At 47.4% G+C, this 22,888-nt stretch overlaps 1 protein-coding gene across 1 annotated transcript in view; it reads left to right on the top strand.

Annotated features, from left to right (window-relative positions):
• The window catches only part of CD79A (CD79a molecule), a 60,143-nt gene extending 51,316 nt beyond the window's left edge, over positions 1–8,827 (top strand). Inside the window, exon 5 of the mRNA XM_069201361.1 lies at positions 3,114–8,827. Coding sequence (XP_069057462.1) covers positions 3,114–3,227 — 114 coding nt within the window. The 3' untranslated portion in view covers positions 3,228–8,827. The remainder of the gene's footprint in view (positions 1–3,113) is intronic.
• Positions 8,828–22,888: the final 14,061 nt, after the last annotated feature.

Here is a 22,888-nt window from a genome sequence, read left to right as displayed (position 1 = left end):
CAAAGTAGCAAGACGACTACCAGCAACATTGTAGCGCCTAATCCTGCCGGCTTTCTCGACTGTTTCCTGGTGGTGCATGCTCTGGGGGTAGCCTGCCTTCACCCTGCACCAGAAGCTCCGAAGAAATCTCCAGTGGGTCGACGGAATCTTCCCCCTGCTAACGCAGGCACCAAAAGACTGCATCACTGGTCCTCTGGGTCCCCTCCCGTCCTGACGTGCGTGGTCCCTGGAACACAGCAACTCTGTCCAAGTGACTCTTACAGTCCAGTGACTCTTCAGTCCAAGTTTGGTGGAGGTAAGTCCTTGTCTCCCCACGCTAGACTGCAAAGCTGTGTACCGCGTGATTTGCAGCTGCTCTGGCTCCTGTGCACTCTTCCAGGATTTCCTTTGTGCACAGCCAAGCCTGGGTCCCCAGCACTCCGTCCTGCAGTGCACAACCTTCTGAGTTGTCCTCTGGCGTCGTGGGACTCCCTTTTGTAACTTCGCGTGGACTCCGGTTCACTCTTCTTCCAAGTGCCTGTTGGGGTACTTCTGCGGGTGCTGCCTGCTTCCGTGAGGGCTCTCTGCGTTGGTGAGCACCCCCTCTGTCTCCTCCTGCAAAAGGCGACAACTTGGTCCTTCCTGGTCCTCAGCAGGACCCAAAAACCTCTACTGTGACCCTTGCAGCTAGCAAGGCTTGTTTGTGGTCTTTCTTCGTGGGAACACCTCTGCAAGCTTCATCGTGTCGTGAGACATCTGTCTTACAAAGGAGCAGTCCCTAGTCCTCTTCTTTCTTGCAGAACTCTAAGCTGCTTCCATCCAGAGGCAGCTTCCTTGCACCTTCATCCGGGGTTTCCTGGGCTCCTGCCCCCCTGGACACTGTCGCAACTATTGGACTTGGTCCCCTTGCCTTGCAGGTCCTCAGGTCTGGAAATCCGTTGTCAGTGCACTGCTGGTGTTTGTTCTTCCTGCAGAGTCCCCCTATCACGACTATTGTGCTCTCTGGGGGTCGTAGGTGCACTTTATTCCTACTTTTCAGGGTCTTGGGGTGTTTTTTTTTTCTAACCCTCATTGTTTTCTTACAGTCCCAGCGACCCTCTACAAGCTCACATAGGTCTGGGGTCCATTTGTGGTTCGCATTCCACTTTTGGAGTATATGGTTTGTGTCACCCCTATACCTATGTGCTCCTATTGCAACATATTGTAATTCTACACTGTTTACATTACTTTTCTTGCTCCTACTTACCTAATTTTAGTTTGTGTACATATAACTTGTGTATGTTACTTACCTTCTTACTGAGGGTACTCACTGAGATACTTTTGGTATATTGTCATAAAAATAAAGTACCTTTATTTTTAGTAACTCTGTGTATTGTGTTTTCTTATGATATTGTGCATATAATATAAGTGGTATAGTAGGAGCTTTGCATGTCTCCTAGTTCAGCCTAAGCTGCTTTGCCATAGCTACCTTCTATCAGTCTAAGCTGCTAGAAACACCTCTTCTACACTAATAAGGGATAACTGGACCTGACACAAGGTGTAAGTACCTCTGGTACCCACTACAAGCCAGGCCAGCCTCTTACACCGCTCTAGTTTCCCAATCTTCAAGAGACACACAAATGTCATCTTCGTCTGACGGCCTTGAATGTGAAAGTCACGGCTGATGGGTCTTGGTTGTTCTAAGGTTGTAGCTCTCAACATTCAAGGCTCTTGTAAACCTTCTAACTTGGAGTCATAGAAAAAACACTGGGGTACGTTTCAGAGATGGTATTTTTCAAATTATTTAAATCCTCCCCCCTTGGATAGTTTTTTCTATTCTGGATTTTATTGCAGGATGGCTTCTTAAAAGGTCTTGCTCTGTCCTTCGTGCTCAGTGGGCGGCCATTAGGGCTTTTCATGTGCAAAGGGATTTTTCCAAGATTTCACCTTTGGTATCTTGGCTTCTGAAGAGCTTCAGATTTAAGAGGCCGGTTTTGTCCAACCCTGGTCCTTCCTAGGATTTGTCAATGTCAGAAGTTTTTCAGGGCCTCCAGTTGGCTACCTTTGAACGTTTAGGACCCGGACAGCTGCCCTGGTTGTCTGCTAAGACTTCCTTTCTCGTAGCCATCACATCTGCAAAGCGATTAGATGAACTGGGAGCGCTTCTTTACTCTACCCATTCCTATGCTTTATTCCTGCTAAAGTGATTCTTAGGCTAGATCCCACTTTCCCCTTGAAGCAGGAGGTTTTCTTATCAGTTTTTTTCTCTGAACTAGAAGGGGTCCAACCTACACTTGGTCTGAGTCATGCATTGTCTGTTCATTTGTCCAGGATCCAGGAGTTTCATAAATCCAAGAGTTTGTTTGTCTCGTTCGGTTCAGTCAAGGTTCCAAGGTTTCTTCCGAAACTATAGGCCGGTGAGTCAGACAAGCTATCATTCAAGCTCATATTCTGCTGGAGGATGTCCACTCTCCAGCATCCAGGGACGTTTCACTAGAGCAGTAGCAGCTTCCTGGCCTGAAGCCAGTGATTCTTCCATTCAGAAGTTCTTCTGCGCTGATATCTGGTCTTCCTAACAGACGTTCGCCCGCCGTTATCGTCTTGGTTTGTCAGGTGCTGAGGTCTCTTTTGGAACTTGTATTTTACAAACTGCAATGAAGTCATTGTTATTTCTCAATAAAGGCATTAGCATCAGATTCTGTGTCGGTGTACTTCTTGCTTAGTGTCTCCTCACAAGTTAGGATTGGGATGAGGAGGATGTAGATGAGGGGTAATGGCCCTATTTCTGGTCAGCACTCTTCATTACCCCAATTCGGAATCCTCCTAGTCCCAGTCCACAAGCCTCCCTCCCGCGTCTTGTGCACCTCCACAGTCTTCTCTCGGACTTGGTATATCACAGGACGACAGGTGGGGGGAGGAGTTTTATCCTGTTGTTATGGAAATAGGAGACAGCTTAAGCTGTGGGGATCTACCATCCCTAGCCTGGAAACCTTTGTCAGAGGCAGAAGCATCTCACAAGTTAGGAATGAAACGAGGAGGATTCTGAATCGGGGTAATGAAGATTACCATTCAGTAATAAGGGCATTCCCCTCCCTGTATCCCTCACATGACCCTGTAGACCATCATTCCTGACATTTGCTTTGCTTTCTTGACAGGGCTTGAACCTGGGTGAGTGCTCCATGTATGAAGACATCTCCAGAGGTCTCCAGTCTACGTACCAGGACGTGGCCAGTGTCAGGCTGCCTGACATCCAGCTGGAGAAGCCTTAGGGGGGCAGGAAGGCTTCCTCTGTGCTTCTCTCACACTTTACAGGGCAGGGGTCTGTCTTTATGCTCCTCTCACTTTAGGGGCGCAGTGCCTAGCTCTTCAGAAGGCAGCTTGGCTCCCTCTATGTCACCTCCCTTCAGGGGTGGGGCATGGCTCCTCGACGTCACCTCCTTTCACGGGGCGGGGCTTGGCTCCCTATACGATCCACCTCATTCAATACACAGCCCCTCTTAGTTTCAGGGTACAGGATCCGACTCTGTCCTTCTCTGCCTTCAGAGACTTGCTGCCTCTTTACTTCTCTTCATTAAGGGAGAGAACTGCTCCCTCTGTGCTCCTCTACCTTCAGGAGGCTGCGCTTGGCTCCCTCTGTGCTCTTCTACCTTCAGGAGGCTGAGCTTGGCTCCCTCTGTGCTCCTCTACCTTTAGGAGGTTGCGCTTGGCTCCCTCTGGGCTCTTTACCTTTAGGAGGCTTAGCTTGGCTTTTTCTGTGGTTCTTTACCTTCAGGAGTCTGACCTTGCCTCCCTCTGTGCTCCTCTACCTTCAGGAGTCTGGCCTTGCCTCCCTCTGTGCTCCTCTACCTTCAGGAGTCTGACCTTGGCTCCCTCTGTGCCCTTCTACCTTCAGGAGGCTGATCTTGGCTCCCTCTGTGCTCTTCTACCTCTAGGAAGCTGATCTTGGCTCCCTCTGTGCTCTTCTACCTTCAGGAGGCGGAACTTGCCTCCCTCTGTGCCCATCTATCTTCAATAGGCTGAGCTTGGCTCCCTCTGGTCCCCTTTACCAGCAGGAACTGATCCTGGCTCCCTCTGTGCCCCTCTACCTTCAGGAGGCTGATCTTGGCTCCCTCTGTGCTCTTCTACCTTCAGGAGGCTGCGCTTGGCTCCCTCAGGGCTCCTCTACCTTCAGGAGGCTGAGCTTGGCTCCCTCTGTGCTCCTCTACCTTCAGGTCCCTGATCTTGGCTCCTTCTGGTCTCCTCTACCTTCAGGAGGCTGAGCTTGGCTCCCTCTGTGCTCTTCTACCTTCAGGAGGCTGCGCTTGGCTCCCTCTGGGCTCCTCTACCTTCAGGAGGCTGAGCTTGGCTCCTTCTGTGCTCCTCTACCTTCAGGTCCCTGATCTTGGCTCCCTCTGGTCTCCTCTACCTTCAGGTGGTTGATCTTGGCTCCCTCTGGGCTCCTCTAGCTTCAGGAGCTGAGCTTGGCTCCCTCTGTGCTCCTCTACCTTCAGGAGCTGAGCTTGCCTCCCTCTGTGCTCATCTATCTTCAGGAGGCTGAGCTTGGCTCCCTCTGTGCTCTTCTACCTTCAGAAGGCTGCGCTTGGCTCCCTCTGGGCTCCTCTACCTTCAGGAGGCTGAGCTTGGCTCCCTCTGTGCTCCTCTACCTTCAGGTCCCTGATCTTGGCTCCCTCTGGTCTCCTCTCCCTTCAGGTGGTTGATCTTGGCTCCCTCTGGGCTCCTCTACCTTCAGGAGGCTGAGCTTGGCTCCCTCTGTGCTCTTCTACCTTCAGGAGGCTGCGCTTGGCTCCCTCTGGGCTCCTCTACCTTCAGGAGGCTGAGCTTGGCTCCCTCTGGTCTCCTCTACCTTCAGGTGGTTGATCTTGGCTCCCTCTGGTCTCCTCTACCAGCAGGAGCTGAGCTTGGCTCCCTCTGTGCTCCTCTACAAGCAGGAGCTGAGCTTGGCTCCCTCTGTGCTCCTCTACCAGAAAGAGCTGAGCTTGGCTCCCTCTGTGCTCTTCTACCTTCAGGAGGCTGATCTTGGCTCCCTCTGGTCTCCTCTACCTTCAGGAGGCTGTGCTTGGCTCCCTCTGTGCTCCTCTACCTTCAGGAGGCTGAGCTTGGCTCCCTCTGGTCTCCTCTACCTGCAGGAGCTGAGCTTGGCTCCCTCTGTGCTCCTCTACCTTCAGGAGGCTGAGCTTGGCTCCCTCTGGTCTCCTCTACCTGCAGGAGCTGAGCTTGGCTCCCTCTGTGCTCCTCTACCTTCAGGAGGCTGAGCTTGGCTCCCTCTGGTCTCCTCTACCTGCAGGAGCTGAGCTTGGCTCCCTCTGTGCTCCTCTACCTTCAGGAGGCTGATCTTGGCTCCCTCTGGTCTCCTCTACCTTCAGGAGGCTGAGCGTGGCTCCCTCTGGTCTCCTCTACCAGCAGGAGCTGAGCTTGGCTCCCTCTGTGCTCTCTCGTGAGGCCGGGTCAGACCCCCGTTGCCCTCCTCTTCCTCCATGAGGCAGGCGTGCGTCTCTTTCTGTTCTCCGCACTTACAGAAGTGCTGGGCTTGGCTCTCTCTGACTCCGTTACCTACGGAAAGCATTCTTCTGCGCCTCTCTCTCTCTCCCTCTCCACCTCCCACCATCCCCCTCTATGCCCCTCCACCTCTGCGGGACACAATATAGCTCCCTCTGGGACCCTTTTATTCAGGGACGGGGATGGCCCTCTCTGTCCTCTGGAACACGTATGACTTACTCGGGGACCAGCACCCTGAATTCAGGAGTAAGTGAGGAGTACTCCTGCTGTGGCAAATGGCCATGAGCTCGTGACCAGAGATGTGCCCGTTCCTCCACGGCTGCCACGCAGCGCCTAGAGGCCCAGAGAACTGGGAAAGGATAGCTTCCGTCTTTAGAGATGGACAGTACAGCCGAGTGACAGTGGGCTAGGGGCTACATTCACAGAGTCCCTTTAGCAAATATTGTTCTGCGAGTCACTGTGACTTACTCCTGACTTCTCTGCAGTGGATCTGAACTTCCAGGAGTGCTCACACTGAAAACTATGCTTCCTGATAGAATTTACACACCTCACATCCCAACAGCCCCCCCAGGCGCAGGTCTGCTGGGTTACCAATGTGCTAATTTTCAAATTGCAACAACTCACTGTTTCACAGCATCAAACAGAGAAACGCAATGACGGCAGCAAAGCAGCCCAAGCAGGGGTAAAGCAGCAACCATGCACAGCACAGGAAAGGGCAGGAGACTCACTCCAGGGCCTCATGAACGATAGGTTTGTTCTACTTCCACCAAATGTAGAACCCAATGCAGCTGTTTTTCTCTGCACCAAACACTCCAGAGACCTGCTTTAAGGCATTACATGGCGCGGCCCCTCACTTTGTGACCAAAAGAATTAGGAAGTATCCCCTCTCATGACTTTAAATGTCCTCCAGCTCAAACAATCCAGAGATTCCAAAATACAGGAGGAACTGTATGGGAGGACGCAGTTTCTCTGTTCAGGCTCCGATGCTATGGAACTCTCTACCGGAGCAGCTGTGTTTTGAAAGTAATAATTTCATACAGTTTAGGACAAAATTAAAAACTTGGGCCCATATTCATACTTTTTTAGCGCTGTATTTGCGCAGCTTTTTGATGCAAAGTGGCGCAAACTAACAAAATACAATTGTATTTTGTAAGTTTGCGCCTCTTTTGAGTCAAAAAATGACGTAAATGTGACGCTAAAAAAGTATAAATATGGGCCTTGGCTTTTCTGCAACTGATGATAAAAATTATCTTTATTTTCAACCTTCTCTCCATTCATTTGACTATTCAGTGCTAAGAGACCTCATGGTGAATGCACGCTTAATTAAGTTTGATTAACATAAATACACATATATATATAAAATTGCCTACAACCTCCACCGTCCCATGTACCCCTCCTTCCACGCCCCCTCACCCAGTTCTCGTGCAGTGGTGTTTCCCATACATCCCTGCAGTGGCCCCACCTGGCTGCTTTGGTTTGGGAACAGAGGGGAGACCGCTGATGAGCCCTAAAGACCAGAACTCATCAGACTTTGGCAATCACAACCACAGTCATTCAGTTTTCAATGTCACAAAGTGCCAGAAACCGTATTTAGACAGACTATCGGAAATAAAAATATCGTGGACCAAAATATCGTGTCAAGAATATTGAGGATAACAGATTTCATGGCGGTAATTCTAGAAGTAGCAAAGTTTTACAAGACGTAACTCCCCCTGTATGTACCATGACGATACATATGTATCTTCTAGGTATGTAGATCTGGAGTTATGAATAGTAAATCTATACTTACCTTCTCAATATTTTGGGCCTCGATATTTTTGACACAATATTATGTAAACACGATATTTCTGTTTCCAATATTCTCCCAGTGGTCTGCCAGAAGCGACATGAATCGCTCAACATATTGGTAATATGGCTTCAGCAACAAGCGCTTTACAAAAGTTACAGGGCGGAAGATAAGTGAATACAGGGCGGGGAAGGAAACACCTGGTACAACTGGCCCTGGTCTCCGCCATGCGCGCACCTAGCTACTGTTGGTTGAAACGCGTTCATACAAGAGTGAGGGTGGAGCCTGTTGGGAAATGACGCTCACTGGATGGGCAAGGGTCGCGGACAGCAGAGGTTGAGAGCCCAGGCTGCTGACACATCGATGGACCAGCCGGGGTGGTGGGTGGCATCGAGCAATAGACCATGGGGAGGGGGGGAGAGGTCAGTGGTCACCCTTGATGGACCATGATGGAAGTGGCCAGAGATGATCCACGACAGGGCAGTGTAGGGGCTAGAGTAGCGCTGAGAAGCACTCTGCTTGCATGCATTTGGTGAAGGAGAGGGTTGCACTAGGTTAGGGTACCACTAGCTTCTAGCGTTTCCTGCAGAGAGACGGCGTGTTTTAAGTAGAACCGATATCACCTTATGGCAGTGGTGACAAAAAGGCATTCACGAAATTATGTAACTATGTTTGGTCTTTTATGAGAACTTTCAAGCATTGCCATTACTTTAAAGAAGTGGTGATACAGTGGGGACATTCCCGATCCAAGATGGCTGCCACATTCAGGACCATTGCTGTTAGCTTTTGGCAGCTTTATGTACACCACAAAGTGCTAGGAGGGGCAGAGCATTGGAGCTGTGGGCCTGGCTGAGATGAGCAGCACCTCCAAGGGGCCTTGGTCATGGGAAGGAGACTGCGCCCATGAGAGGTAGCAGCCCCGCCTGGTCAGGGTCATGCTATAACCATTCAAGATACCCAGCTGTCATCCTGGCTACTTTGCCTTGCTGAACTGTAGAGAAAAGAGGAAGAAACGCATTTATAGGTCATGAGCGACAGCTACAGCCCTGATGGGCTGTTATGTGGGAGGATCAAACCGTGACTGACACAGGAGACGAGCAATGGCTGACGGAGGTGACCCACTGACACTCTCTCTCTCTGTTATTATGTATTGATTTCATGCTCTCTATGGTGGTCTTGTCAACTTCAAAATCGCAGCCTTTACCAACATGAGTAAGAGAAGAGCCGGCGCATTGTAGCTCAACACAGCAAACTCAGGGTCTCTTGTTTTAATTCCGAGCTTGCTTAAAAATGTATTTGTTTTTTCAGTTTGAAAACCGTATTGCATATTTTTTGTTTGTTCATTTTGATATTGTCCTAAAGTGGTGTTTTAATTAAAAAAGTTCAGGGATTATTTTAAATATCTGACATACTGCAAACGAGGTGAATGCGCTACGAATATAAACTCTTGTTTTCTCCTCTGCTCGCCTGAAAACCTGCGCCTGCTGCAGCTTTGTAAATCATTAATGTGCTGGAAATGATTTTCCTTAGTGTGTAAAATTACTATTATTTTCAATGCTGATGATAAAGTTGTGCGATAAATGTAAACCGGACTGATGTGGTTCTTTGTGTATGGAGAGCCTCGCCGGCCCCTATGAAGGGGGATTCCCGGGATCAGAGGAAAGCGTGGGAAGTGGAAAGGAAATATTCGCAGGATCTCAGGAATGTTTGCAGATCTCACGATGTCTGGCAACATGAATACCTGGAGATAGTATTTTACAATCTCCTTGCAGAACATGACGGGGCCTGCAGGTGGCGGTGTGTGTCAAGGAACGCGCAGCAGTGTATTGCTGTTGTAAGATGGCTGTAGCACAATCTAGGGGTCCGATTCACAAAGGTAAACTTACATCAAAAATCTAAGGAACAGATTTACGGAAAGCGTACGCATTACACAGTTTTAAAGTTAGCAGGGCTATTGCAATATTACAAACATGGCCCATAAAACACAACTTCTCCCAACTATATAAAACAAAAGTTACAGCCATGAGAAGGCTTAAAAAGACAATGAATGCTGGTAGGGGTTATTATTTTGAAGTCCCCAGTAACATAGTTTGGGGCCAAATAGATGATGTAGACAGAAAGAGCACATTGTGGTCAATGTACGCCCTGCACAGGCTGTCAAAGCATTTTTGGACAAGTTTCTGTGCTATGAATATTTTAATATGTTGATATGACCGCAATGAAAATAGCATTTGTAAGAAACATGGTCATGTAAATATATAATTAGCCCCTAGAGGGAATAACCACACAAAAAGAAAATGGCAATGAATAATATGGTGTAACCATATATTTAGAGTTTAGTGCATTACATATTTTCAGAGATTGCAGGCCTATAGCAAAAATATTACAAAAAAGACCCATAAAACACAAACTATTCTCAGGTGTAAAACAAAAGTTCCATCCTCAAGAGGACTTAAATAGACACTGAATGGTGGAAGGAGTTATTATTTTAGGGTCCCCACTAACCTATTGTGGGCACTCAAAGTTGACGTAGACAGAAAGAGCACATTGTTTTGAATGTTTTGGTGGTGGGCCCTTTGTCCTAGAACCACCACAGGTTGAGTTATGGTCAAAAATGTTGTGAAAAAGAATGCTTGCAAAGCAATATGGGTTGAATTTCCCAAGTGCAGTGAATATTGCAGTATTGACTCTCCTGCTGTGCCGGAAGAGCCACTTTTGCTTTGAGGATTTCTGTTTTACCGTAAAGCATTTACAAATTTCAAGTGTTTTAAGGAAAGTGACACAAGAAATGACTCTGATTAGGTTACTGTGAACAATAGGACCAGCGTTCCAATCCTGTAGATCGATTCACGCTGTTGTGCCTGTTCACACTGTGAGCATCATGGCTGCCATGAAGCACGAATGAGAGAGACACAAAAATGGTTAACCCACGCTGAAGTATATCGACAATCGTGCTATAATCCATGTAATAGGGTCGGTCCCCAAGCTGGTAACAAAACCGCCCCAAGGCGGGACAAACATAAAGCATTTACCAATGACATAAAAGGATTTTTGGAAGTCAAGCCCACGAACGAGTAAAGTGGTGGGCGTTACACAGGCATGGTTAAAAGCCCACAATGCTTACAACAGGTCAAAACGCTTGCGCGCTCCACATAAAAATGAAGGGCCCTAAGAAGTGTTCAACAATAAGACCGATGGCTGAGGCTCTGGACACGACGAGTCTTCCACCCTGGCCTAGAGAAGGAAAACACTGCTGTCATTAGCAGAAGGACCGCAAGAGGGCGCCAGATTCTTCTTCTCTGAAAAGGAGTTTATTTATGTATTTGTGAGAAAGTAGCCTCTTTTCTAGCATGGTTACCCCCACTTTTGGCCTGTTTGTGAGTGTGTGTCAGTGTGTTTTTACTGTGTCACTGGGATCCTGCTAGCCAGGACCCCAGTGCTCATAGATAAAAACATATATGTCAGTATGTTTTGCCTGTCTCACTGGGATCCTGCTAGTCAGGACCCCAGTGCTCATAGTTTGTGGCCAAATGTGTGTGTTGTCAGTAGTGCTTGACTGTGTCACTGAGGCTCTGCTAAACAGAACCTCATTGCTTATGCTCTCTCTGCTTTTAAATGTGTCACTGTAGGCTAGTGACTTAATTTACCAATTTCAATTGGTACACTGGACCCCCCTTATAAGTCTCTAGTATATGGTACCTAGGTACCCAGGGCATTGAGGTTCCGGGTGATCCTTATGGGCTGCAGCATTTCTTTTGACACCAATAAGGAACTCAGACAAACCCTTACACAGGGCTGCCACTGCAGCCTGCGTGAAACAATGCACACATATTTCACAGCCATTTTCACTACACTTAAGTAACTTATAAGTCACCTATATGTCTAACCTTCACTTGCTAAAGGTTAGGTGCAAAGTTACTTAGTGTGAGGGCACCCTTGCACTAGCAAAGGTGCCCCCACATAGTTCAGGGCCATTTCCCGGGACTTTGTGAATGCGGGGACACCATTACACGTGTGCACTACATATAGGTCAATACCTATATGTAGCTTCACAATGGTAACTCCGAATATGGCCATCTAAGATCATGGAATTGTCCCCCCATTCCAAATGTGGTATTGAGGAGCCAGTTCCATGGATCCTGGGGGCTCCACTATGGACCCCCAATACTGCCAAACCAGCTCTCAGAAGCTTGCACTGCAGCTACAGCTGCTGCCACCTCACAGACAGGGTTCTGCTCTCCTGGGGTCTGAGCAGCTCAGTCCCAGGAAGGCAGATCAAACCATATCCTTTAGGAGCAGGGTGTTACACCCTCTCCCTTTGGAAATAGGTGTTACAGGCTGGGGAAGGGTAGCCTCCCCCAGCCTCTGGAAATGCTTTCAAGGGCACAGATGGTGCCCTCCTTTCATAAGCCAGTCTACACCGGTTCAGGGACCCCTTGTCCCCTGCTCTGGCTCGAAACTGGACAAAGAAAAGGGGAGTAACCACTCCCCTGTCCATCACCACCCTAGGGGTGGTGCCCAGAGCTCCTCCAGTGTGTCCCGGACTTCAGCCATTTTGCTTTGCAAGGTGTGGGGGCACTCTGGAGGGCTCTGAGTGGCCAGTGCCAGCAGGTGACATCAGAGACCCCCCCTGATATGTCCTTACCTGAGAAGGTAGCCGATCCTCCTCTCAGGGCTATTTAGGGTCTCTCCTGTGGGTTCTCTTCAGATTCTACTTGCAAGTTTCCAGCAGGAATCCTCTGCAACTACTACTTCATCCTCTGACCTCAGATCAACCGAAGCCTGCTCCAGGAACCGCTGTAACAGCAACAAAGTATCCACAAGGGATACTTTTCCTCTGCAACTTCAGCTCCAGCCAGCATCTCCAATAGTTTCCACGGTGTGCAAGCTCTGAAGACTCCCTGTCTTCACCCTGCACCAAAAAGACCGAAGAAATCTCCCGTGGGGTGACGGAGTCACTCCCTGCTCATGCAGGCACCTTCAAAGTCGACAATTGGTTCTTTTGGACTCCTCTCCTGGCAACCAGTGTGCTCCTGGGAACACAGAGGGTGGACCCCATCGACACAGTCTGTCCTGTGGTCCTGCTGTCCCAATTTGGAGGAGGTAAGACCTTGCATTCCCCCAGAATGACAGTACCCCTGTGCACTGTGTCTTCTTCACCTCCTGCATCCTCTGTGCACTATTTGCAAAATTGCTTTGTGCACAGCCTGGCCCAGGTCCCCAGTACTCTCTCCTGCGGCGCTCAGCTCGCTGAGTTGATCTCCAGCGGCGTGGGACCTTCCTTTGTAGTGCTGCACTAACTGCATTTTGCACCTACTTTGTCCCCGTGTCCTGGGACTCCCGTGGGTACTATCTGGTGATCTGGTGCTCTGAGGGCTCTCTGAAGTACTGAGAGCCCCCTCTCCCTCCTCACACAGAGTTGAGGCCCCCAGGCCCTTCCTGGGTCCAGATAGTGCCTAGTTGACGCAAAGCCCGACTTTGCCGGAACCAAGGCTTGTTGGATGAATCCAGCGCCAAAACTCACCTGCATCCAATTTCACGATGTGGGACATCCTTTGCATCATGCAGGAACCTGCTGGCATCTTCCTATGGTGCATTTCTGCAGTCTTCGTCCAACTGGGGACTCTTTTGCACCCTCTTCTGGATTGGCAGGTGCTCCTGTCCTTCCTGGAACCTCTTTTGATTTCTGGACTTGGTCTCCTTCTTTTGCGAGTCTTCAGGTCCAGGAATCCACTGTTTGTTGTTTGCAGACTTGGTTGGTCCTTGCAATAATTCCAATCACGAGGTGTAGTGTGTCCCAAGGAAACTTGCAGTACTTTACTCCTGCTTTTCTGGGCTCTGGGGTGGGGTCATTTACTTACCTTTACTGTATTCTTACTCTCCCAGCGATTCTGCACACACTGTACTTGTCTAGGGGGGAATTCATGATTCACATTCCACTTTCTTAGTATATGGTTTGTGTTGCCCGTAGACTTATTTTCTCCCATTGCATTCTAAAGCATTTCCTATTGTTTACACTATCCTATGTCTAATTACTTGCCTTATTTTGGTGTCTAGTGTATATATTGCGTATAATACTTATCTCCAGAAGGAGTATTGTCTCTAAGATTTGTTTGGTACTGTGTCACCCAAATAAACTACCCTTATTTTTGGTAACACTGAGTATTGTCTTTCCTTGTATATAAGCATTGTTTAACTATAAGTGGTATTGCAGGAGCGTTGCATGTCTCCTAGTTCAGCCTAAGCTGCTCTGCTACAGCTACCTCTATCAGCCTACGCTGCTAGAACACTACTACATTTCACTAATAAGGGATAACTGGACCTGGTATAAGGTGTAAGTACCCAAGGTACCCACTAAAAACCAGGCCAGCCTCCTACATTGGTGGTGCAGTGGTGGGATAAGTATTTGCAATTGCTTTACCACTTTGTTACTGGTGCTTTTCACAAGAAAAGCTTGCTCCAAGACTTAGAGCATATATAATATGTACCTAGAAGTAATTTTCTAACTTACTAAAAAGTTCTTTAAACTTTGAAAAGTTTTTACAAAGTTCTGAAAAGTTGTTTTCTTCTTTCTCTAAAAAGTTAGCTCTGTTATTCTATTAACGTTTTACTCACTTTCCTAAACTTTTTTTTCTTTCAATATGTCTTCTGTAGAAGCTACCCCTAGAGTTGTCAAAACTACCTATGAGAATCTAAACTTTAAAAGTGTGAGGGGTCTCTGTACTGAAAAAAGTTTAGGGATTGGGAAGAACCCCAATAAGAAGTTCCTCTTAAATCTTCTCCTCCAAGATGACCAGGGACTCAGCACTGGTCCAGATCAGACAGGGGAAGAGGTAGAGGATGGTTACAACCAGGAAGGCTCAGAGGAGCAACATGAAAATCCTGGGGAGGGTCCTTCCACAGATTTATCTGTTAACAAGCCCCTTCGTACAACTGGAAGTGGGAAGGGTTCACACACTAGTAGGGCTCCCTTCACCCCTAGAGGCAAGGTGTAGGAAAGTACCACCTTGCCTGGCATGTTACCCCCATATTTCACTGTATAATTGTTGTTTTAGTGTATGTGTCACTGGGACCCTGCCAGCCAGGGTCCCATTGCTCATATGTGTGCTCTGTATGTGTTCCCTGTGTGATGCCTAACTGTCTCACTGAGGCTCTGCTAACCAGAACCTCAGTGGTTATGCTCTCTCTGCTTTCTAAATTGTCACTAACAGGCTAGTGACCAATTTCACCAATTCACATTGGCATACTGGAACACCCTTATAATTCCCTAGTATATGGTACTGAGGTACCCAGGGTATTGGGCTTTCAGGAGATCCCTATGGGCTGCAGCATTTCTTTTGCCACCCATAGGGAGCTCTGACAATTCTTACACAGGCCTGCCAGTGCAGCCCGAGTGAAATAACGTCCACGTTATTTCACAGCCATTTACCACTGCACTTAAGTAACTTATAAGTCACCTATATGTCTAACGTTCACCTGGTGAAGGTTGGGTGCAAAATTACTTAGTGTGTGGGCACCCTGGCACTAGCCATAGTGCCCCCACATCGTTCAGGGCAAATTCCCCGGACTTTGTGAGTGCGGGGACACCATTACACGCGTGCACTGTACATAGGTCACTACCTATGTACAGCGTCACAATGGTAACTCCGAACATGGCCAGGTAACATGTCTAAGATCATTCTGGCATTGGGGTGACAATTCCATGATCCCCTGGGTCTCTAGCACAGTACCCGGGTACTGCCAAACTGCCTTTCCGGGGTCTCCACTGCAGCTGCTGCTGCTGCCAACCCCTCAGACAGGTTTCTGCCCTCCTGGGGTCCAAGCAGCCCTGGCCCAGGAAGGCAGAACAAAGGATTTCCTCTGAGAGAGGGTGTTACACCCTCTCCCTTTCGAAATAGGTGTGAAGGCTGGGGAGGAGTAGCCTCCCTCAGCCTCTGGAAATGCTTTGATGGGCACAGATGGTGCCCATCTCTAAATAAGCCAGTCTACACCGGTTTAGGGATCCCCCAGCCCTGCTCTGGTGCGAAACTGGACAAAGGAAAGGGGAGTGACCACTCCCCTGACATGCACCTCCCAGGGGAGGTGCCCAGAGCTCCTCCAGTGTGTCCCAGACCTCTGCCATCTTGGATTTAGAGGTGCTGGGGTCACACTGGGCTGCTCTGAGTGGCCAGTGCCAGCAGGTGATGTCAGAGGCTCCTTCTGATAGGCTCTTACCTCTCTTGGTAGCCAATCCTCCTTCCTTGGTAGCCAAACCTCCTTTTCTGGCTATTTAGGGTCTCTGCTTTGGGGAATTCTTTAGATAACGAGTGCAAGAGCTCAACAGAGTTCCTCTGCATCTCCCTCTTCACCTTCTGCCAAAGGATCGACTGCTGACTGCTCAGGACGCCTGCAAAACCGCAACAAAGTAGCAAGACGACTACTAGCAACCTTGTATCGCCTCATCCTGCCGGCTTTCTCGACTGTTTCCAGGTGGTGCATGCTCTGAGGGTAACCTGCCTCCTCCCTGCACCAGGAGCTCTGAAGAAATCTCCTGAGGGTCGACGGACTCTTCCCCCTGCAACCGCAGGCACCAAAAGACTGCATCACTGGTCCTCTGGGTCCCTTCTCAGCCCGACGAGCGTGGTCCCTGGAATTCAGCAACTCTGTCCAAGTGACTCCCACAGTCCAGTGACTCTTCAGTCCAAGTTTGGTGGAGGTAAGTCCTTGCCTCCTCATGCTAGACTGCATTGCTGGTTACCATGTGATTTGCAGCTGCTCCAGCTCCTGTGCACTCTTCCAGGATTTCCTTCGTGCACAGCCAAGCCTGGGTCCCCAGCACTCTATCCTGCAGTGCAAAACCTTCTGAGTTGTCCCCCGGCATTGTGGGACTCCCTTTTGTGACTTCGCATGGACTCTGGTTCACTTTCCTTCCAAGTGCCTGTTCAGGTACTTCTGCGGGTGCTGCCTGCTTCTGTGAGGGCTCCCTGAGTTGCTGGGCGCCCCCTCTGTCTCCTCCTCCAAGTGGTGACATCCTGGTCCCTCCTGGGCCACAGCATGATCCAAAAACCTCTACTGCAACCCTTGCAGCTAGCAAGGCTTGTTTGTGGTCTTTCTGCATGGGAACACCTCTGCAAGATTCATCGTAACGTGGGACATCCGTCTTCCAAACAATAAGTCCCTAGCTCTCTTCTTTCTTGCAGAACTCCAAGCTTCTTCCAACTGGTGGCAGCTTCCTTGCACCCTCAGCTGGCATTTCCTGGGCTCCTGCCCACTCTTGACACTGTCGCAACTATTGGACTTGGTCCCCTTGTCTTACAGGTACTCAGGTCCGGAAATCCACTGTTGTTTCATTGCTGGTGTTAGTTCTTCCTGCAGAATCCCCCTATCACGACTTCTGTTCTTTCTGGAGGTAGTAGGTGCACTTTACACCTACCTTTCAGGGTCTTGGGGTGGGCTATTTTTCTAACCCTCACTGTTTTCTTACGGTCCCAGCGACCCTCTACATGCTCACATAGGTTTGGGGTCCATTCGTGGTTCGCATTCCACTTTTGGAGTATATGGTTTGTGCCGCCCCTCTACCTATGTGCTCCTATTGCAATCTATTGTAATTCTACACTGTTTGCATTACTTTTCTTGCTATTACTTACCTAATTTTGGTTTGTGTACATATATCTTGGATCTATATAACTTATCTTCATACTGAGGGTACTCACTGAGATACTTTTGGCATATTGTAATAAAAATAAAGTACCTTTATTTTTAGTATATCTGTGTATTGTGTTTTCCTATGATATTGTGCTATGATATAAGTGGTATAGTAGGAGCTTTGCATGTCTCCTAGTTCAGCCTAAGCTGCTCTGCTATAGCTACCTTTTATCAGCCTAAGCTGCTAGAAACACCTCTTCTACACTAATAAGGGATAACTGGACCTGGCACAAGGTGTAAGTACCTCTGGTACCCACTACAAGCCAGGTCAGCCTCCTACACCAGGTCACTAGGGTGGCCCCTGTTAGAGACAGATCTGCCTCTGCAGATTCCCATGTGACCTCGGTTTCAGAGGCATCCCACAGATCTAACCCTGAGGACCAGTCCCTAGATAGGGAACTCAGAAAGCTGAGGTTAGAAGAGGCCAGACTGAGGATAATACAGCAAGAGTTGGCCTTAGACAGGGAATCCCTGGCTGTGGAAAAGGAAATGCAGGGGTTGTGGTTAGTTCCCCATGGTGGCAGCAGTAGTTTCAGATATTCAAATGTTAGGGAACTTTCATTTGACTCTAGGAATCTGCATAAAGTTGTCCCTCCTTACATGGATGGTGATGACATCTATAAGTGGTTTGCTGCACTTGAGAGGGCCTGTAACATTCAGAGGGTACCTCATGTACTTACTTGCCCTGTTTTGGAGTTTAGTGTATACATTGTGTATAATACTTACCTCCAGAAGGAGTATTGTCTCTAAGATGTTTTTGGTACTGTGTCACCCAAATAAACTAACTTTATTTTTGGTAACACTGAGTATTGTCTTTACTTGTGCATAAGTACTGTGTCACTATAAGTGTTATTGCATGAGCTCTGCATGTCTCCTATTTCAGCCTAAGCTGCTCTGCTATAGCTACCTCTATCAGCCTAAGCTGCTAGAACACTACTAATCTACTAATAAGGGATAACTGGACCTGGTATAACGTGTAAGTACCCAAGGTACCCACAACAAACCAGGCCAGCCTCCTACAGTATTTAAAAAAAAATAGTTTGCATTGTTTTATAGCATGAACATTACCCGAAGGTGCCACACATATGTCATTGCATGAATGGTTACAGAGGGTTTAAGAATGACCAAATATTATCAAATATAGTTAAATAAGTTCTAGAATTACAAAATGGTAAGTTATAGAAAAAGGAAACAAGTTAAACAGTAGGTATGTACAGCAGTGAAACATTTCTAAACACCTAACTATTGTGTCCTCCCCAGCCTGTGTACCCACTTATTAATACTCCACACACAGAGTTATGGAATTAAACATCTTTATTCTTCAGCATGTGACCGTGAAATCAACATTCTAAACTTGCCTTCACTGTACCAAATTCTAACACTTAATGGGCATGGCCATTGGGCACAGTGGCATGTAGGGTGGCCCAAATTAGGCCCCCCTATGCCACTTAAAAAAAATATATATATACTTACCTGTACTTACCTGGGATGGGTCCCCCCATCCATGGGTGTCCTCCAGAGGTGGGGGAGGGTGGCAGGGGGTGTCCCTGGGGGCAGGAAAGAGCACCTCTGGACTCCTTCCATGGTCAGATACCATGGAAGTGAGCCCACAGGTCCCTTAACGCCTGCCCTGACCCAGGCGTTAAAAATTGTTGCACATCAGGCTGTGGGCCGTTTTTTAAGGCCCGCCCCCTCCTGTGCGTCAAAATGACACTGGAGTATAAATAAGGCGCACAGGCCTTAAAGTAATTTTTTGGGCAGGAATGCCTACCTTGCATGTCATTAACGCAAGGCAGTTTCCCGCATCCAAAAAATTACGCACACTGAGGAATTTTGACATCTGCGGGCTCGGGCGTCAAAGTTTAAATATGGTGAACGGTTTGAGCCGAATGTGTGTCAAAAAATTTTATGCACATTTGGTGCAAACAGAGTATAAATATGCCCCCAAGTGTCTCATCGTACAGATTGAGTAAGGTCGGGCCAAGGATAGACCCTTGGGGGAACCATTGCTCAACCACCTTTGGTGTTGAGAGACATTCATCAGATTTATCCTCCGGAATCTGCCCATGAGGAATGATTTGAACCATTTAAGGACCACACCATCACAGCAAATTGAAGGACCGTGCTAGCAATCCCCATTTGATTTTTGAGTGTGTCTCGGAGCATGTGGGGGTAGACCACATCAAAGGCTGATGATAGTGAAGGATCTAGAGGCAGGAGCTGCTTCAGTCTAGGATTCGAAGTGCATTATAAGCTACCTGTAGTATTGGTCTTTCTGTGCTGTAGCCTTAATTGAAACCGGATTAGTATTTGTTGGGTGAGCTGCTTCGCTATACACCTTTGGATGATTTTTGTGAGGAAAGGCAGATTGGAAATCGGGTAATAGTTGTAGAGGTAATTAGTATTGGCTGAGGATTTTTTTTGAGGAGTGGGATGACTTCTCCAGTTTTGAGGCACTCTGGAAATGCTCCTTGACTGAGGGAGAGTGTCACCAATTTTGTCCAGTGGGGGAGCATAGGAATATAAAGTTCTTTGTTAATGTTACCAGCATTTGGATACACAATGTGGTTTGAGGGTTTAGTTTTCAAGATGATTTTGATTAAGTCTTCCTCCATAATGGTGTTAAAGTTTCCAAGTGTCTTTGGATTTGCACATCAGGGGAGAGGAAGGGTGTACTTCTTGAAGTAGGAAAACATGTTATGAAAACAAAAACAAATTTGTCTCAGGCTCTAAAAACCTAAGCACAACAGCTGGCTGGAGGCTAGAGCCAGCTAAAAGGTCTTAGATCTGAGTCAGTTATTGGCAAGTATGTTTACGGGCAGCAGTCTGGGGGTGTTCTCCAATAGGAGGAAGCTGGCAAAGACCTGCAGCCCTTTGAGAACAGTTATAATTACCTGTCATTAAACATGGCCAGGGTGTGGCTGTTCACATCACTGATAAGGCAGTTCTCTGGAAGGGAAACAATTTATTGTGAGGTCACTGCTGTGTGCACACTACAGGATGATGCCAAAATCGTCCCTGCTGAGAATATGGTTATGTCAAACATAATCATGGTTTAAAATTATAGTCTTGTATAACATAGTTTTATTCAATTTAGTTGTATAAAACATCATTTTTTGATTAGTTTGATAAATGTCAGTTCTTTTACTAATATAGTTTGTAGATTTTAACACAATTAAAAAAAAAATAATAATTAGAATTTGCTAATTTATTAGTAGTCAGTCAAGAGAACTTTATTTCGGCTACAAGAGCCATAAAAGCACATAGCAACAATAAATAAGCACACAAGGTTATATAAAATATGTACAGTACATGTAACTAGATACAAATAATAAAATTAAATGCATTCCTAGAGTGAATTGATACATTCTTTCTAAAACCATTATACAGATAAAAGTTTTCCTCTGAGAATCCAACTTGCCCCAAGGAACTTGGCAACAGCAATCACTAACGTCGGGCAAGTCTCTGATCTGAGAATGCGGAAGACTATGTCGGATCTGCGAACTCCCAGCAGTCTACAAGCCGGGCCAGCCATTGCCTATGAGAGGCAGCGTATGCAGAGCAGATAAATAGGACATGAGGGAGGTTATCAATGGGTGCTTTGGAAGCTGGGCAGATGGTTGTTTCTTCGTGTGACCAGCGACTGGTAAGTAATCTTAGTGACAAGGTGCCAATGCGGAACTGGAAGTACAACTTCCTTTCTCTTGGCACCGTGATTATGTCCCAGAAAGCCTCATATTTGCACATCTCTTTTAGGTTGGCAAAATCACATGATAGTGTAGCGGGAAGTGCAGCCCCCAGATCTTCAGAGTCTTCCGTTTGCCAACACAATTTTTTTAGGTCACTTTTTGAAGGAAAAGAGGTAGAAGTTGGAAAATCCCAGAGTTCCCTAAGGCCAAGCAAATAAAGTAGCCCCTTGATGTGTCTGAGCTAGGGGATACTATAAGAATGGTCAGCTTCTAAGATGACCTGCAGGGCTACAGTAAAGGAGGCGAGCTCTGGGATAGTCCAAAGACGCCACCAGTACAAAAGGGGACGTAGGCCGGCTTTGTGGCCAATGCGTTTCATGTCTAGGTCCTTAAAAAGGGAGAACAGTGGAGTACTTGGCAGGAGGGACACGACATTTCTTAGGATATTATTTTCGGAAATCGTTATTTCTTGGGCTTTGGCATAGCCCCACAGTTCAGCCACGTAAATGTCTGAGCTCACAGCCTTAGATTCACATATACGGCTTGCAGGGCGTATTAGTTTGGTATGGGAGAGCTTAAAATCCTTTAATAAAACCCCTGTTGTTTGCTTTAGTTTTAGTGCTTGCTTTGCAATATGTGATTTCCAAGACATTTTTTCAGTCAACATTATGCCCGGGTAACTAAATGTGCCCACCTTTTCAAGTGGGGTACCCTTGAGAATAAACTTCCCTCTAAAGGATCTGTGGGGATTGAGCGTCATCAATTTTGTTTTAGAAGCATTGATTTCAACTCCCTGTGTGGAACAAAATTCCTCAAAAGCACGTGAGGAGTTTCCGTAATCCGCTTGGGGTCTTGGATATCAGGAGTGTATCATCTGCAAAGAGTAAGACCGGAATTTTCTGTGTGCCTAACAATGGTGCGTCAGCCTCCACTCTGAGTAGAGAGGGGACAATATCATTAATGTACAAGGAGAACGGGGGGCAAGTAAACACCCTTGCCATACACTCCTTGACACCTTGATTCTGTCAGTTAGCTGCCCCGTGGCATCCCACCTAACATGTGCATAATTCCCTCATGGAGCTGAATTAATAGTACATGAATGTGCTCGGGGATTCCCAGTAGGGAAAGGACTTCCCACAGCTTGTTACGGGGTACTAGGACGAATGCAGATTTCAAATCCACAAAAGCAACATACAGGTTCCCTTTGCCAATAAAAACTGTTTTCCAGTATAAAAGCAAAAATCTAAGGGCTTGCTCAATGGTAGATATTTTTTAATGAAAACTTGCCTGGAGGGGACTAAGGATGTCGTGTTCGGTCATCCAGTCTTGAATCTTGCCCAAAAGGCAGTTACAGAACACTTTCTGCATGCAATCTATTAAGCTAATTGGCCTATAATTACAGGGGAGGGCTCTGTCACCCTTTTTAAAAATCGGGACAACAATGGCCCCCTTCCAGGACTCAGGGATTGGCGCCCCAGATGCTATTGCATTTGCTATGATGGTGATATATCTCGACCAGATTGCAATGCCGGTTAAGAATAGGTCTGCTGGAACACCATCCGAGCCAGGTGCCCTACCACACTTTAGAGTACCTAAGGAATATGCTATGTCCATTTGGGAGAACAGTTGCAGCACTGGAGGGGTGGGTGTTAGCGTAATATTTGAGCAGGGGTCCTTATGTTCAGAAATTGTACTATCATGGTCATAAGAGTACAACCCACTAACATGGTCTACCCAGTCCTTTGGAGCAATATTAGTTGTAATGTTCAATTTGCTGTTTCCTGGGCCGCGTGCTACCAGGGACCAGAACTCACTCCAGTTCCTCTCACGTGCAGCGTCACTAAATGCTGCCCACCACTTGTCATCTTGTTCACGTTTGGCTTTGCAGACAGCTGATTTGTAAGACTTTCTAGCTGAGTCGAATGGTGTTTACATCCTTAGATTTTATAGCTTGGATTAAATGCTTGCTTGAGGAATGGCACTCTTTGTTAAACCAGCTATGCCTACCCTTTAGCCTCTTGCCATCAGGAGCTATATGTACTGAGAAGTGGGCCGCAATACCCTTGAAGCATGAGGTGTGAGTTAAGCTTATTTCCTCATTGGGGATTGCGGGACCTGCCTCTAAACCCATCAATGTGGTCCTCAAGGTGTTGTTAGCAGCATTGATGAGCGCGGGTCGAGCCAGAACCTTATTCGACTAATTCCCACTCATGCTATTACTGAGGTTTTAATCATGGACAAGTGGTTACACAAAGCTGACATCTGGCTTGAAAGA

The sequence above is a fragment of the Pleurodeles waltl genome, chromosome 7, assembly GCF_031143425.1.
Source record: "Pleurodeles waltl isolate 20211129_DDA chromosome 7, aPleWal1.hap1.20221129, whole genome shotgun sequence".
In the NCBI taxonomy this organism is placed as follows: Eukaryota; Metazoa; Chordata; class Amphibia; order Caudata; family Salamandridae; genus Pleurodeles; species Pleurodeles waltl.
The sequence above is the reverse complement of the archived record's forward strand: the minus strand, read 5'-3'. Positions and strand labels throughout refer to the sequence as shown.